The sequence below is a fragment of the Poecilia reticulata genome, chromosome 16, assembly GCF_904066995.2.
Source record: "Poecilia reticulata chromosome 16, P_reticulata-male-v2, whole genome shotgun sequence".
Taxonomy (NCBI): Eukaryota; Metazoa; Chordata; class Actinopteri; order Cyprinodontiformes; family Poeciliidae; genus Poecilia; species Poecilia reticulata.
The window spans coordinates 16,532,939-16,548,823 of record NC_088845.1 but is presented as its reverse complement, the minus strand read 5'-3'; the positions used below and the strand labels follow the sequence as shown (position 1 = coordinate 16,548,823).

The 15,885-nt window shown below is 41.2% G+C and overlaps 2 protein-coding genes across 2 annotated transcripts; both read left to right on the top strand.

Moving 5' to 3' along the window:
• Positions 1-241: 241 nt before the first annotated feature.
• LOC103478144 (26S proteasome non-ATPase regulatory subunit 4-like) lies at positions 242-5,217 on the top strand. The gene is made up of 10 exons (XM_008431681.2): positions 242-360; positions 1,877-2,017; positions 2,099-2,213; positions 3,013-3,099; positions 3,420-3,488; positions 3,555-3,770; positions 3,866-3,974; positions 4,095-4,232; positions 4,666-4,721; positions 4,811-5,217. The coding sequence occupies exons 1-10, from the start codon at positions 272-274 to the stop codon at positions 4,979-4,981; spliced, it is 1,191 nt and encodes a 396-aa protein (XP_008429903.2). The 5' UTR covers positions 242-271; the 3' UTR covers positions 4,982-5,217.
• Positions 5,218-6,695: 1,478 nt separating this feature from the next.
• On the top strand, positions 6,696-15,234 carry znf687a (zinc finger protein 687a). Its single transcript, XM_017309754.2, has 11 exons — positions 6,696-6,863; positions 7,269-9,138; positions 9,630-9,897; positions 10,003-10,163; positions 11,236-11,420; positions 11,583-11,759; positions 11,845-12,007; positions 12,096-12,317; positions 12,413-12,525; positions 12,863-12,965; positions 13,065-15,234. The coding sequence occupies exons 2-11, from the start codon at positions 7,285-7,287 to the stop codon at positions 13,674-13,676; spliced, it is 3,858 nt and encodes a 1,285-aa protein (XP_017165243.1). The 5' UTR covers positions 6,696-6,863; positions 7,269-7,284; the 3' UTR covers positions 13,677-15,234.
• Positions 15,235-15,885: the final 651 nt, after the last annotated feature.

The following is a 15,885-nucleotide window of genomic DNA, read 5'->3' as shown; positions in this document are numbered from 1 at the left end:
GTGCCTGCGGCAACATCTCTTTCAGATCTCTTATTTGATATATAAATATTTCAATGTCTTTGTCTTCAGCTGTTCTGATTTCATAAAAGTTTTTAACAGATTGCAGACAACAGAGATTTGTCGAGTTTTATGCAAGTAACATTTTTTGTTGCTGTTAAAGTAAAATATAATTAAACCGCTACTTTATTAATGTTTCATTGATGGTTAATCAGCTTGGGAATAAATGTATTTTATGAAATGCTGTCTCTCTAGGGATAGAATTTTGTTTAAGATGTTAGAGACTTCATTACCCAGGAGCCTTCACGGTGACGTACGAGACGTAGACGGCTTCAAGATGGTGCTTGAAAGTACTATGGTCTGGTAAGAAATTTGAAATATGTTTATAAATTCAAAAATGTGGGTGCTAGCTAAGTTTGGAAGAGGTTATGGCATAAGAAATCGCGTTTATAATGTACGTAAATGTTTGTGTTACGCAGAAATGTCTCGTTTACGCGCTTTGTTTTGGGTTTTATGTCTCCACTGAGTCACTCTTAGCCACAACTAGTAGCTAACCGTTTTTATTTCAAATATAGCCTTTTTACAAGTCCCTTGTTTGGTAAAAATCTTTATGTCTATATTGTTCTCACCTGCTGATTTTATAACCGAACTGAACAGTTCAGGTTGTTTCCGTCGGTGAAGGAAAATGCTTCTTTGAAATGGTTTAGCTTTGGCTAGCTAACAAAACCAAAAAGCCGCTGTCATTGTTCTAAGGACGAGTTTCTACCTTTAATTCTGCCATTCATTTATATTTTGAACGGAACATGTATGCCGCATTACATAAAGTATCATAAGTAAATCAAACAGTTCATATTTTTTAGAACATTTGTTGCCTAAATACAAAATATCAAGAATAGCACCTTTGAATCTGGTTTCTTTACATCGATTAGCTTGTACGAGCAACTCACCCTAAAATATTGAAATCCCCAGTAGGCTTTTGCGATTTTTGCAGAAGATTTATGAGCTAATGATTCCTCAATAGAGACTTATTCCTGTGCATTAAAGAAGAAACTGAAATGGAGACTCACGGTGACATGGTCAGACTTTTTTGGGTGTTTTCTTCAATAATCTACTAATATTTACATATTGTGACAACATTAACTAAGGTTATTATGTCCACAAACCCTGTGGCTCCATTACTCTGAATAGTGGTAATTTGGCACTAGTCTGGCATGTAACTAAATTGACTTTAAAAAATAGGAGCAATATCTTGGATTTGTTTTTGTAGAATTCATTAATATCAGAAGTTGGCTCACTGCAATAAGAAAGAGGAATTAGAAAAAGATTACAAAGTATCTTGGGTTCCGGTTGATGAAGGATGGCAAGAAAAAGTATGAGATGGATAAATTGACTCTTTGACAGGAGTAATGGTGGAGGGGCTTCTTTAGCCTTTTAATCAAGCCGTTGTCTTCGACTTGTCCAAGATTGGTTCATAAGAGTACAAGGAGAGCTGCACCTGCATTTAAAGGCCGTAAAGAAAGCAGGAATTATCATATATATATTAAATTAATTTCAATTATTTCTCATCACATCCAGACCTACATGAAGCATGATCGCTTATCTTTGATTTTTAACAGCATAAAGTTCCTTTTTGCCATCATCAAAACATCAAATGGGAACATCTCTTGAATAAATCCTTAGTTGGAAACACTGCAGCCAAAAACAGTCTCTTCATTTTTCCCTTCACACTTTACTAAGAGGTGTTAAGGACAATTTTTCTTGCATTTTGTGTTACTTATCCATGTCTTATTAATTTGTAGACATTACTCGTCTAAAGTGTAATATTTAAATGATTTCTCCAACACAGTTCATGGTTTTACCTACTTGTTTCCCCCCCCAGTGTGGACAACAGTGAGTACATGCGAAATGGAGACTTTCTGCCCACCAGGCTGCAGGCTCAGCAGGATGCAGTTAACATCGTTTGTCACTCCAAGACCCGCAGTAACCCAGAAAATAACGTGGGCCTCATCACCATGGCAAAGTAAGGGGGACTGTGCTTTACTTTGTGCACTGACATTTAAAACGTTACCTAACAAAGCCGCTGTTCTGTCCCCCCGTACAGCAACTGTGAAGTGCTGACCACACTGACTCCAGACACAGGGAGGATACTGTCTAAGCTGCATGCGGTGCAGCCTCGAGGAAACATTAGTTTCTGCACTGGCATCAGGGTGGCGCATGTGAGTCTGGAACTGGTTTATTGAACGGTGTTTCTCTAGGAACCAATAAGGAATAGCATGTTATTCTAGTGCAATAAAATCAATACACGCAGTATAGTTTAACGTCGATATAAGAAATAAACTGGCTTTTTCACTCAAGAGTTATTTGATTCATTGCTGCATCTTCTCTCCTAATACACAGCAGGTCTTTTATTTATGACATTTGTCTTTTTTTTCTGTTAACTGGAGATTCAACAATCAGGTTTTTCCTTCTTGATGCAGATAAAATTTTCTTTGGACTCTGATAGAGATTTTCTCACTAAGATTGGATTGTATCATTTGTGGAAATATTGATACAATCCAACAATTAAATGCAACAAATATTGACAAAGGAGAAAAATGTGCTGCTGACTTTTTTTTTTGTAGAGGTTGTAGTTTTGAATCCAATAGAAAATGAAGGAATTTGTATTTTATACACCAATGCATCTCGATGTTTAACTGATGGCAATCAAACTCAAAGAGCATTAAGGAACCTGCTGTCGACTGAGGTACATTTAGAGAAAAGTGGAATGTTTTTTGTTCTTCTTTTGTAAATTTGTTGTACTTAATAAGCAGGGAAACATTCTTTTTTTCCCAGTAATTAACTGGGCCATTAAAGGTAAAACTGCTTCAGTGCAACACTATTTGGGACATTTCAGGATTTCCACAGTAAAAATTTCTTGCGGTTGTTTCTTCTAAAACATCTTTTTTCAAAAACATGAATAAGTCTCTTCATGTGTTTTTTTTCTGTTTTGTTGATTTGGTTTGTTTCTGTGTGCAGCTGGCGCTGAAGCACAGGCAGGGCAAAAACCACAAGATGCGCATTATTGCATTTGTGGGCAGCCCAGTGGAGGACAATGAAAAAGAAGTGAGTTAAGTCCTGACATAAACTCTCCATATTCATGTGTTAGAAGATGTTTCAGGCCTCAGATACACTATTTATGCCGGTGGCTTAAAGAAAGTAGATAACTTGGTGAAAGAATTTTATGATAAATAGTGACGCCTAAAGTAGCATGATGGGCATTGAATATTTCCTGAATGTGTTTTATCATTGCTGGATTGACTAAGGAACTAAAAAAAAAAACATGGAGCTACACAATTGGTGTAGATTTGCTCAGAAGTTAATTGTTGAGCAGCTGTTTAATGAGGCTTAAACATTCACTCAAACTAAAATGGCTTTTCTTGCAGTTGGTCAAAATGGCAAAGCGTCTGAAGAAAGAGAAAGTCAATGTGGACATCATTAACTTTGGCGAGGAGGTAAATTTAAAGCTGTTGGCCCCGTTTGGACCAGTGACTCTTTCTGAACCATCCTGTCCTCTTCAGGAGATGAACACAGAGAAGCTGACGGCTTTCATCAACACACTTAATGGCAAAGAGGGCGCTGGCTCCCACCTGGTCACAGTACCTCCAGGTCCCAGTCTGGCAGATGCCCTGCTCTCCTCGCCCATCCTGGCAGGGGAAGGAGGCGCCGTGTTGGGTCTCGGTGCCAGTGACTTTGAGTTTGGAGTGGATCCCAGTGCAGACCCAGAGCTGGCCTTGGTAGGAGACAACTTACAAAATCTAGCGAAACATTTTTTTTTTTTTTTAAGTTTAATTGATAATCAGCCGTTTTTAAAGTGTCTTGACTCTTGCAGGCTCTTCGCGTTTCCATGGAGGAACAGAGACAAAGACAGGAGGATGAAGCTCGCAGAGCTGCTGTTGCATCAGCGGCTGAAGCCAACATTTCCTCCCCTGTAGCAGACGGTGAGAAAAGTCACATAACATCGATCGAATCAAAGACGCCGATTTCGGCTCATTTTCACTGAGTGCAACAGACAAACGCGAGGGTGCAAGCAACGCTGCATATTTTCCTGTCTGCTCCAGAGTCGGAGGACGCCCTGTTGAAGATGTCGGTCTCGCATGCAGACTCGGCTGCACCTGCTCTGCCAGACTTCAGCCGCATGACGGAGGAGGAACAGATCGCCTATGCTCTGCAGATGTCCATGCAGGGAGCTGGAGCAGGTTCAGGAATATCAATTTTTGTAAAAAAAAAAATAAAATAAAAAAATTGTTCTTTTGTTTGTTTTTCAGCCTCTCTACCATTTGTAAAATAACCACAAATTTTTCGTAATCATCACAAAGCTTCTGATGCAATTCTTGTTTGATATTTAACAACTCTTTTTTTATCGAAATTGGTAGAACTTGTTTAATTAGTTTAGAGTGCTGGCTACACATTCAACTCTTAAAAAAAAAAAAGAAAAAGTTAGAAATCTTTAAAAGACCTAAATTTGCTTGGCATTCATGCCCACGATAAGCATGTTGACATTTCTAACTCGGACTGTACATTTCTGCTCCATTTACAAAACTATTTTCAGCTAATTTTAGGTTATCTTACCAAGTCTAAATGTCCATTCCCTTTTTGTTTTGCATAATCTTTCTTTTTTCCACCCTGCAGAGTTTGTTGGCGAGGAGATGGACACGGGCGCCGACATAGATTCCAGTGAAGCGAAGGTCAGCAGCGGCTGGTTTAGGTATTAGGTATTTTGTCTATTTTAAGCTTTTAAAACATGTGGTTAAAAGCTTGTCGTGTCTCTCCGCAGGATGAAGAGGACTATGATGTAATGCAGGATCCGGAGTTCCTGCAGAGTGTTTTAGAGAACCTCCCCGGGGTCGACCCCAACAATGAGGCCATCCGGAACGCCATGGGCTCGCTGGCTTCCCAAACGGGCTCCAAGTCTGACACCAAGAAGGACGAGGAGAAAAAGAAATGAGCATTTTAGAAGAGATTATGAAACTGTGTGATAAATGAGACTTATGAGAGTTGCTCTGCATGTCTTCACCGTAACATTACATTTAAACCCAGCATAATTTTTATTTTTCCCCTCTGTATAGAATGTAAACAGTCTTTGGCTTTTGTTTTTGGGCTGATTTTAACCCCTTTTTCATTTTTGTAACGTATCTCCTCATTAACATAGAGACGTTTCTTCAATAAATCTACAGAACAGAGTGTTTGAAGACCTCTTGGTTACTTTAATAACATATTTGCTAAAGCAAACTTTTTCTGTTAATGATTTTCATCATACATTTACATAGACTTCTTAGTATCAATTCCAGGGATGGGGATTGAAAAAAAAACAAACATTGGATTTGAGTTAAAGGATTTAAAATAACATTCCAGGTAGCTTGAAGGGAGAATTGCATTTATTGTTCCTGGAAAAGCTAATGTTTTAGACATCTTTAGAGGAAGGGCAGTGGACGTATTGGATTAAAGATGTTGAACATGGTGAAGAATATCCCAGAAAAGGTTAACGTTATCACTGAAAGAGACAGAATTGGGAAGATCCTGGAGAAACGCTGGGAATGTCTTTAAGATTAATACCTGTGTAGACTAAGAGAACATGGAAATTGTTCTCTCAGAACAATTTCTCTGTCAGAAATTGCACATACTACTAATAACAATATTGACTAAAATATTTTCCTTTCTCTTTTCCACCATTGCAATAAAATCTTAATTGGAATCTTTGAGTTTTAGCATTGTGATTAACACTTCAGATGTGGTAAGAGAGGTAAAAGTTCATCCAGCTGATATTCTTTGCATGCAGAACTTAAACTTGATTTATATCTGCTGTACAATGCATCCATGCTGTTCTTTGTGACAAATCCAACTTACTGTAGTGTAAAACTTTGCTTAAACCCATAGGTCAATTAAAAATAGAGCATTTATTAATGATGTATAAAATCCACAATTCTATATCACTTGGATTTGCGTATAGGAATTGATCAGCAGAAATCTCGGATTAAACACATGGTGTGAGTTTTAATGGGGGTTTTTATATATTATAAACAAAGAATTGTAGAAATAACTGCAGGTTTGTATATTGATAAAATCCTGTCTTTGCCAAGAATAGTACTGATATGTGAAACTTATTTCTCCTGTAACATTTCACAAGTGACAGAGCAAAAACCTTTGATTTTGCTTTAGAATTGAGCTTTTTCCATTTTTAAAATGACATGTAGTGGAACAGGTTAGTGATAAAACATTTTTTTTTTAAGATAAAACTTTTATACGAGTATATGGAAATGATATATTACAATAGATACAGAATACTAATGATAATTACATACTACTAATTTATTGCTATTAAATTATTACTGCATACTATCACTAAAAATCCAATCCCAAATTATTAATAATCAAATGCTCTATTATTATTGCTATGATTGTTGCCGCTTATTTTGAACACAATCAAATCAAACTGCACAACGTTAAATAGGTAGAAATAAAAAAAAAGTGTTCTCATTACTTTCTTCAATATGTAACAATAATTTACATGAACCCTTTACATATTTGACGCAATTAAAATCAACTCTATGGTGTACAGTGCAGTGTGCAACTTTAGGACAACATCGATAAAATATATAATACTTCCTTTGTGTAATATTTTGTATTTTCTGATCTATTTGCATATATAGAAAAAAGTTAACTAAATACTAATGATAATGTTTGGCTTAGCGTTCAGAGATGAATGTGTGCCTGTTGTGCTCAGACTGTTAACCTGCTGCTGCTGCTGAAAGTCGACTGTCGCAGAGTTTTTGACGGAAAACTGACGGGACCAACAGGAAAAGTCAGGAACCAACTTCGCTAACCGTCAGGTAGCAAAATTATTTATCTGTTTGGTGATGAAGGAAAGCACAGCGTGCATTTGATGTGATTAAACGAGGCCGTAATAACCTGACTGTCTCATTTGTTAAGTTAAGGCGTTTTAACAGCTCCGTGGGCGCTAGCAGGGGATGCTAACAGTTAGCGGCTAACGCTGCTAGCTGCTAGCTCCAACTTGTTGCAGATAAAGTTTGAAAGCTCTGTTACTGTCTGACCTTTAACTGTTACTCATTGTCTTTGTTTTGCATACATCAAATACATGCATGCACAGAATGCACAGCCTGTTTTGGCAATATAGTTGTTTTAATTCACCAGCTGCTCGGTTGTAACTCGGCATTAACTCGCAACTGTTAGCCGAGTTCACGCTGCTATCACTGACTCAGCTGCTACTTCTGCAGGTTTCGGGGCTTGGCGATGGGGGACATGAAGACCCCTGATTTTGATGACTTGCTTGCAGCTTTCGACATCCCTGACATTGACGCACAAGAGGCCATTCAGTCAAACCCAGCCGAGCAGCGGGATGGAGGGGCTACTAGTGCACCTGGGGGAAGCAAGAGTGGGACTTCTTCGTGCTTCCCCAGCTCTGAGCCGCCTGTGGTCAGCGTCATAGTGAAGAACACGGTTCGGTCTGAGTCTCTGGAGGAGGAAGACAGGTCTGCAAGGGATAAAGCTGATAATCCACCGGGCAGTGCCTTAACCTCTCAGGTTCCAGTCAAGTTAGAGGATTTCACTTCAGAGTTGGAGCCCAAACTGCCTGCCAGCGCTGCCATGGAGCCTCAGATTACCAATGGCTTTGAGGAAGCTCAAGCCATCAATCAGGGACAGGCCAGCGCACAACCCTGGTCCGAGCCTCCTCCTTTCAGCTCCCCGCTGAGTGATAATGAGGGCGATGAAGGAGCCGGACCCGGCTCTGATGTTATTAACAGTTTGTCGCCCCTTCTGTACCCAGAGTCTTCAACACCAGCTGGTACCACCCGATCACCTCCTCGCTCCCCACCTTCGTTAATCCCTTGCTCGCCTCTGCAAGAAAAACATGCTAATCCTTTGTCGCCTCCTTTGCAACAAAACGGAAGCATGACAGATGAAACCAAATGTGATGCGGACACAGATGAAGACGAGTCCGATCCGGACTTCGGAAGCCCGCTGGTGATTCAGGAGAGCCCAGAATCGATGATGTTCTCCCCTCCAAAACGCAGACGCCGAGAAAAACTCCTTTCGGATCGTCCTCTGGCGTATCAGGACACATCTTCTGTTTTTCCGCAGCCTCCCAGTCTTTCTGCTAAACCTAAATCCCCAAAAGAGGAAGAGGAACAGCCTTTGAAACCTAGCTCTTCCTCCACAGCTCCACAGCCCCAGGCCCTCTCTGCCGTCGACACAAACTCAGCGGCACTGAAGGAGGAGAAATACCCAGAGCATGTGATCGATGAGAGGGACTCGCCCGAGAGCCCGCCACCCAGTGAGACCGGGCTTCTGTTCAACAGGAACAGCAGCTCTGATTTTGGTTCGACACCAGGCCCAGATCCGAATAAGGAGAAACTCCTGGAAAAAGATCCGCCTGCTGAAGCTGAGCAGCGAGAGGAGGACAGATCTCAGGGAACTGAAGATCTGGGTGAAAAGACGGCAGCAGATGGAGAAAAATCAAACGAGAATTGCCATGCTGGTAGCGAGCACACAGAGACGCCATCCTCCCCACCCAGACCTCTCAAAGTAAAAATTAAAATGCCAACGGGCAGCATCACAAGAACCGTGACTAATCTGGCTCCTAAACGAATCGCAAAAGCCTCCACGAAAGACGCCGAGAGCTCAAAACCGTCTCCAGAAGGCCAAAAGTTCAAAAAGGAGCTGCAACAGCAGTCGGACTTGACTACAGCGGCAACAGCAGAAAGCGTCATTACAGTGAAGGAGAAAAAGCCCAGAGTGTCCCCTACAGCGGTCAGCATCACTAAGACTGCAACACTGCCGTCTGTCTCTTCCTCCTCCTCCTCCTCTTCCTCCTCCTCCAGGGCCAACCCAGGTGCAATCAACCTCCGCAGCCTCGGTAAGAAAACTCTCAACAGCGGGATCGCCCTGCCGGCACCTCTGGCGCCTCAAACCAGCAGCAGGCCGGCCTCTATAGTCAACAGCACCGGGGCGATCATTTCCAAGAGCCAGACCAACCTGGTGGAAGCCTTCAACAAAATCCTCAACAACAAAAACCTTCTGCCCAGTTATAAGCCAGACCTGAGCTCCCCAGTACCAGCAGAGTGGGGCATTTCCCTCCCATCACAGGTGAGCCTGCACCGCTACACCAATGGGAGAGTTATAATTTATAAAGAAATGTTGCTGTTTTTAGTCATTTGTAACACTTTTTTTTTTTATTTAATCAAGACATTTAGAGCTGCGGGCTACATTTCCCAATATTGTTCTTTGAAGTCAATATTTATTTTTAACCTGCAGTAACCTTTTTTTCCTCGAAAATGCAAAAACACAAACTTGTACCGAGTACTTTTGGTGTAGTTTCTAGTGCAAATATTTTAGTACACTTGAAATAAAACAAAACTAACTTAGAGGTAACTTTTCATCTTGATTTAAACAAGTAACTCTTTAATATTGATGAAAAAATACTAGTTACAGGCAAAGTAATCAGCCAGTGGAACAATACATCATATAATGCTCATGTAAAATCGACTTAGTATGAGCATATTATAAGATTTAATGTGGGAAAAATGTTTTATCCCAGACCAGATGTTTAGTTTTCCCGTCTGCTTGCTTCCCTGCAGGGCTACCGGTGTCTGGAGTGCGGCGACGCCTTCGCCCTGGAGCACAGCTTGGCGCAGCACTACGACAGGCGCTCGCTCCGGATCGAGGTGACGTGCAATCACTGCGCCAAGCGGCTGGCCTTCTTCAACAAGTGCAGCTTGCTTTTGCACGCCCGAGAGCACAAAGAGAAAGGCCTGATCATGCAGTGCTCGCATCTGGTCATGAAGCCTGTACCTGTGGAGCAGATGATCAGCCAGCCTGAACCTGCAGCTGCGGCTGCGGCAGGGGGTGAGAGGAGGATTATGCCTTCTGTCTCCTTAAAGTGATGACTGGAATGTCTTCATGTGATCAAGTCTGGTTTTGTGATCTTTTATGTCTTTTTTTTTTTTTTAGGCCAGGTCACTCTAAAGCCGGCACATCACGCTGCACCATCCAAGAAAGAAACGGATATGTTGCTGTACACAAATAATAAATGCCCTGAGTGTCAGACTCAGTTTGGCAGCAAAGAGGAGGTTTCTGACCATTTCCAAGAGGTCAAACCAGCTAAAGGCACTGTAAGTTTTACTTATGTGCACTTTTATAAACAAAAGTGAAGGTAATGAGATGGTTGAAGCCAAAAACAATCACTTCTGTGTAAATTGCTGGTCGGAATTGGCGTTGGAAAGAGAGTTAAAAAGGTTATATCGGGACAGTGATTCTTTTTTATCTGAAGACTGAACATAATGAGAGCAAAAACACAAAGAGGAATTTTATGAAATCTGTAAAAGATAATTAAAAAGCTGAAATAAGCAAAAGTAGGCAAAGGATATGACTAGATTTAAAAGTTTTAACGGCGTTTCTAGATGAAAGTACGTGGAAGTAGTTAGCTGTGAGAGCGCACAATTTGTAGCATAATTTTTCACAATTTATGGGACGTTTCATTCATTTCAATGACGCCAAAGATGATCACAAAAAGTTGAGTATATTATATATACAGCAGAAGATGTCGATACCAATATACATGGGGGGATGTATTAAATGAGCAGAACATGGTGAAATTGAATGGTTGAAATGGAAAAAGGAAGCAATATAAGCTGCACCCACTAACTGGAAAAAAAAAAGTGCACATAAATAGGCTGCACGTGTTTATAAGCCGCAGGTTTTAATGTTGAAACATGAGATACTTACACAGATTTTTATTTTTTTTACTATTAATGAAATATGTACCGGCAACATGCAGTAGCCTACCATGAAATGTCATTGAGTGCATCTTGCTCCTGCCCACTACCGTCTCCAAAGAAACCTTTTTTGGTGTTAAAAACTGAACAGCCTCACACACTTCCTCAGTCTCACTTTCATTTTGCTCGTCAGCTTGCGCTCTCCTCTTCATCACTCAGAAGTTCAGCCCTTAGAAACTCTTTGGTAAAAAGCTGCATTTCAGTTTCATCTCAGTGTTTAAAGTGTGTTTGCAGTTTTGGTGTGACAGAATGTGTAAAAGCTAAAGGCCATTTGGAAGCTTTAAACCGACCGAGTGTTTCAAAATGAGTATGTTTGCCTCAAGTTATAGTCTGTAGCAATGTGAGCATTTCTATGTCTAATAAGTAGTTTTCACCCATTTCTTATTTATGTCCTTCCTGCTCCCTGCAGTCTTGCACAGAGTGCTCTCCTCCCATGCTCCTGCCCAACAGCTGCAGCGCCGCAGCCCATCAGCGAATCCACCAAGGCTCCTCGCCGCACGTCTGCCCAGAGTGCGGCGGCACCGCCAAGCAGCAGCTGCTTCAAAAACACCTGCAGGAGAGCTGCTTGCACTTTTCCCGCCGCATCGGCTACAGGTGCATTAAAAGCAAGCACTTCTGTGCTTCCAAACCCCCATAAAGTTGTTTTTGTCCCAGTGGAGTTGTAAGGATTCGCTTTCTTTACTGTGGTGGTTGTTGTTGATAAAAATCCTCTGCACCAGTCAACGTTTCTCAGTCTGTTCCCGTTGCTCGGTGCAGATGTTCCAGTTGCCTGGTGGTGTTTGGGGGGCTGAACTCAGTGAAGTCCCACATCCAGCAGGCTCATTGCGACATGTTCCATAAATGCCCCAGCTGCCCCATGGCCTTCAAATCTGCCCCCAGCATCCAGAACCACATCTCAGCTCAGCATTCAGACCTCACGGACGCAAAGGCCATGTAAACGCTGTTCATTCACGTTCACCTGCTCTCTAAACAAACCGTGCTCGTTTCAGGTTCCTGACTGTTTTCTGCCTCCTTTCAGGCTGATTTATAAATGCGTCATGTGCGACACAGTTTTCACTCACAAGCCGCTGCTGTACACCCACTTCGACACTCACTTGGCCAATCAGAAGGTGCACGTGTTCAAATGCCCTGAATGCACCAAGCTGTTTTCTCAGAGGAATTCCCTGCTGGATCATTTCAAGGTGCGTGTCCGTGCGCATTAAGGTAACCTCACAAAACTCTTCCCCCAGCCGTTGTCTGATGGTTTACGCTTGGCTGTCTCTGCTTCAGACCCACCAGGCTCCCACGTTGAAGGAAGAGCTGCCTTCACCTCCAGCGGCCGTCTCACATTTGGCTGGGAAACCCGAGAGCTCAGAGGAGGAATGGATGGGGAAGGAGAAAGTGAAGCCCGAAAGGATGAAGGCGCCTACATTGTGGAAATGTCGCGCGTGCAACACCCAGTTCACAGAACGGGAGGAATACATTTCTCATATGGGCGAGCAGCACGGCAAGGTCAGGGGACGCATCTCTGAAGGCTTGCACTAGAAATTATTAGGCGAAAATAGAAATGAGCTGATGTATGCTTATTATTTTCTATGATGTTTTAGTTTCTCAAGAAGTTTCCCTGCAACAAATGTGAGAGCTCCTTCACCACCACGTCCAGCATGAGGCGCCACATAAGAGACAAACACAAAGTCATGAACCGCGGCTTCCGCTGCCAGTGAGTTTATTCGGTATTCAATTTTCCATGCCAGTGGTGGAAAATGGCAAGCTGGTGTACATATCTTAGATTTTCAGAATCTGCTCAAGATGTGCAACTAATATTGCCATCACAAACTTTGCAGATTTAAAATTGTCATCATATACAGTTTTTTAATCATTTGATAGCCTAGTTCCACCACAGTGAGAGCTACTTTAAGGTTTACAATAATACAAATTAAGTGCAATGATTGCAAAGTTTACCAAAACAGCAAAAATTTAACTTTTTAAAATATATATTATGCCACAATAAAAGCTGTTTTTTTTCTATAAACACTAAGTTTGTGTTATTTTTTTAGATATTGTTCTGAGAGTAAGAAAGCGTTCAGCAGCAGGTCGATGTTGGAGCGGCACATCCAGATGAGACACAGCATGACCAGCCCGGGTCAGGACTCGCTCTTGGTGAGCTGCTTTCACCGCTGAACCTCGGCAACAGGAAGCCGACGCTGGAGACGAGCCGGATGGAAAACGCTTGAACATTTGTGTCTGCTCTGCACGCAGGGGGCCGACGAAGCCGAAAGCTCTTCGGAGCAAGACAGCGGCTCGGCGTCCCGCAGGAGACGTCGAGCTAAGACGGAGCAGGACGCAGAGGCGACGGACAGAGCGAGTCCAGCGAAGAAGGTGCGATCGACCGCCGCGCCGTACGTCCAGCCCGAGTCCGGGTTCAGCTGCGCTCCCTGCGGCTTCACCACGGAGGACAAGCCGAGGTTCCTGGAGCACATCAGCCAGCACAGGCGAGGCGGGACGGAGGGCGGCGGCCTGCAGTGTCTGCAGTGTGGCGCCTGCTTCACATCCCCGTCCTCCCTGTCCCGCCACCGCTTCATCATCCACAAGGTGAAAGATGCTTTCAGCGACAGCCAGCAGAGCCCCGTTGTGTCTCCGTCGCCCTCTGCTGGAAACGCCAAGAACCACGACGACAGGAGCTCCCTGAACGGCTCCGAGCCGGCTTCGCCCTCCGGTCAGCCTCTGGCTGGTCAGGGGAAGGACGACGACGGAGCGCTGGCCTGCAAGGTGTGCGGTAAACACTTTGAAAAAGCGACAGATCTCAACACACACTTCAGAACTCACGGGATGGCTTTTATTATCGCAAGAAACGCAGGGAAGACCACCTAGAATGAGTGACGGAAAGCAAATGGTTCGTTTTAAGAAAATCTGTAAGTGCCTCTTTTGAATCTGTCATTCATATCCGGGCCCCTGCATCTATGCACTAATTCAACCAAAGATTGTTCATTTGAAGCTTATAAAACAGTTTAATGTTTCTGACTGTTCGAGTAAAGCCTTAACCCTCTGATTCTCAGGATCTGCTGCTTACTCTCCGTTTCATCAGGATACTGATCAGATTTTTAACCTCCCGTTTCCCTGCTTTGACTCACTCACATTAATCACGTGCCTGTAGAAAACTGTGACTGTTGTATTAACTCAATCCTGCTGTGATCATGAAAGCAATTTCACTTGACGTTTAATATTGCTGATGTCATTTTTAAGGCGACCGGGGCGATTCATCAAGAGGCGCGCTCTAAAATCTTGTGCTAAGAATCACTGAAGTGGTTTGAATTGTGTTCAGTTTCTGAAAATCATTTTCTAAAACCTGTTCTGAGTTTAGTAACTTAACTGTAGATGATTTGTTTACATTTTCGTGACGTATTAAAACTGGGTTTCTGTACATTTTCCATTGCAAAATTCCAGCATGAAAGGTATAGGTTTTTCGACATTTTTTTTCGTCACATTCTGGACATTTTACATGTTAAATATTTCACTTTTCTGAACTTGGCTTCTTTTTGGTACATCACTTTTTTTCAGTGTTTTATTCACCTCAGTTTCAAAATAAATGTCAGCTCTTGTCTGAATTATTGTACACTAAATTTATTCTTTGAAGCAGTCTGTAATTTTTTTCTGTAAACATATTTTTTAAAAGCATGTCAGAGCTTAAAAGCAGGTCCAGTTTCAAACCCCAGTCTCAAAAGGTCCAGGGGTCCAAACAGCAGCGACTGCATTTAATGATTATTATTGTTTTGAATAATCAACAGGATAAGAATACAAGCTGACGAAAAAAAAAAATCACCTTTTGAAAAAACCCTCAATGTTTCAGACATGATTTATTTTTTTAAATATGGGAATGATGAATGTTTGAAAAATTTCCATCTCAATTTAGATTTCTCCAGAATTATAAAATTAGCAAATAAAACCTATTTTTTTAGATCAAACTGGAGCCTTTTTAAAAAATTTGTTTCCTCACAGGCGGTGAAAACTTTTGTTTTCAGCTTTGTTTTCAGTATAAAAATAAAATGTATTGGTGTGACAGTCAGGACAAGAAATAATTTATATTTTAAATGTTCATTGCAAAAAAAAACTACAAGCTGTGTGCTCTGGAATGTGACTTGGATCCAATTTACTGTGTGAAACGTTCAAAAGCGGCTCTGAACCCCTTTTTAAATTGAATGTACTTTCTGTAAAATGAACTGATTTATATCTCAACAATGAGCTGAAAATGGAAGTAAATGATGTATTTGTTACACAACCAGATGTTTCTGTAAATCTTGCTTGAACAGAGTACTGTAAAGAAAAAGTATATTTGATGTTTGTCTACTTTTTATGCTTCTCTTAGCAAATGAGCATTGTTTTCCTTTAGTTTGAGGCATGTGTAAAACATTAAATGATTAATATGCACAAATTAAGTTGTACCTGTAGTTACTGATAAATCACATCAGTGTTCAACATCACACCAAAGAATGTTGTGCGTAGAAACCTTAACTGGGTTATGATTTAACAGATTTAGTTTTTTTTTTATTTTTTAGCCACAATATCTAATTGCCATAAACACGACCACTATAAATGGTTTCAGTTTTCTCGTCAATTTAATTTAGTGGGTCAGGCTGATTTTTGGTTCAATAAATAAAATATTTTCTGTTCTTTCACCAAACATGTCAATGCCATATTTTTTTTATTTCCATCAACACAATACTTTCTAACTTAAATTTTTTTACATGAAAATAAACCCGAATTTTTATTTATTTTTTTGCTTAGGTACTTCAATGAATTTATTTACTTTCTAACATTTCATCAACAGGTGTGGTTTTCCAAACAAAATATAAATTGTACATCCAATATTTCTCTTTGCTCTAGTAAAATATACTCTCTTATGAATATACATTTAATAAAAGCTTAGCAATAATCAGTACATGGCTTAAGTCATCAAATAAAACTCACTCACTATAGCCACACGCTTACAATCATGGAGTCTAAAAAATATAAATCTTAGCTAAAATCAGGTCCAATCTGGAAGAATGACACAGTACAGAAAAGTGCATTGTGAGGATAAATC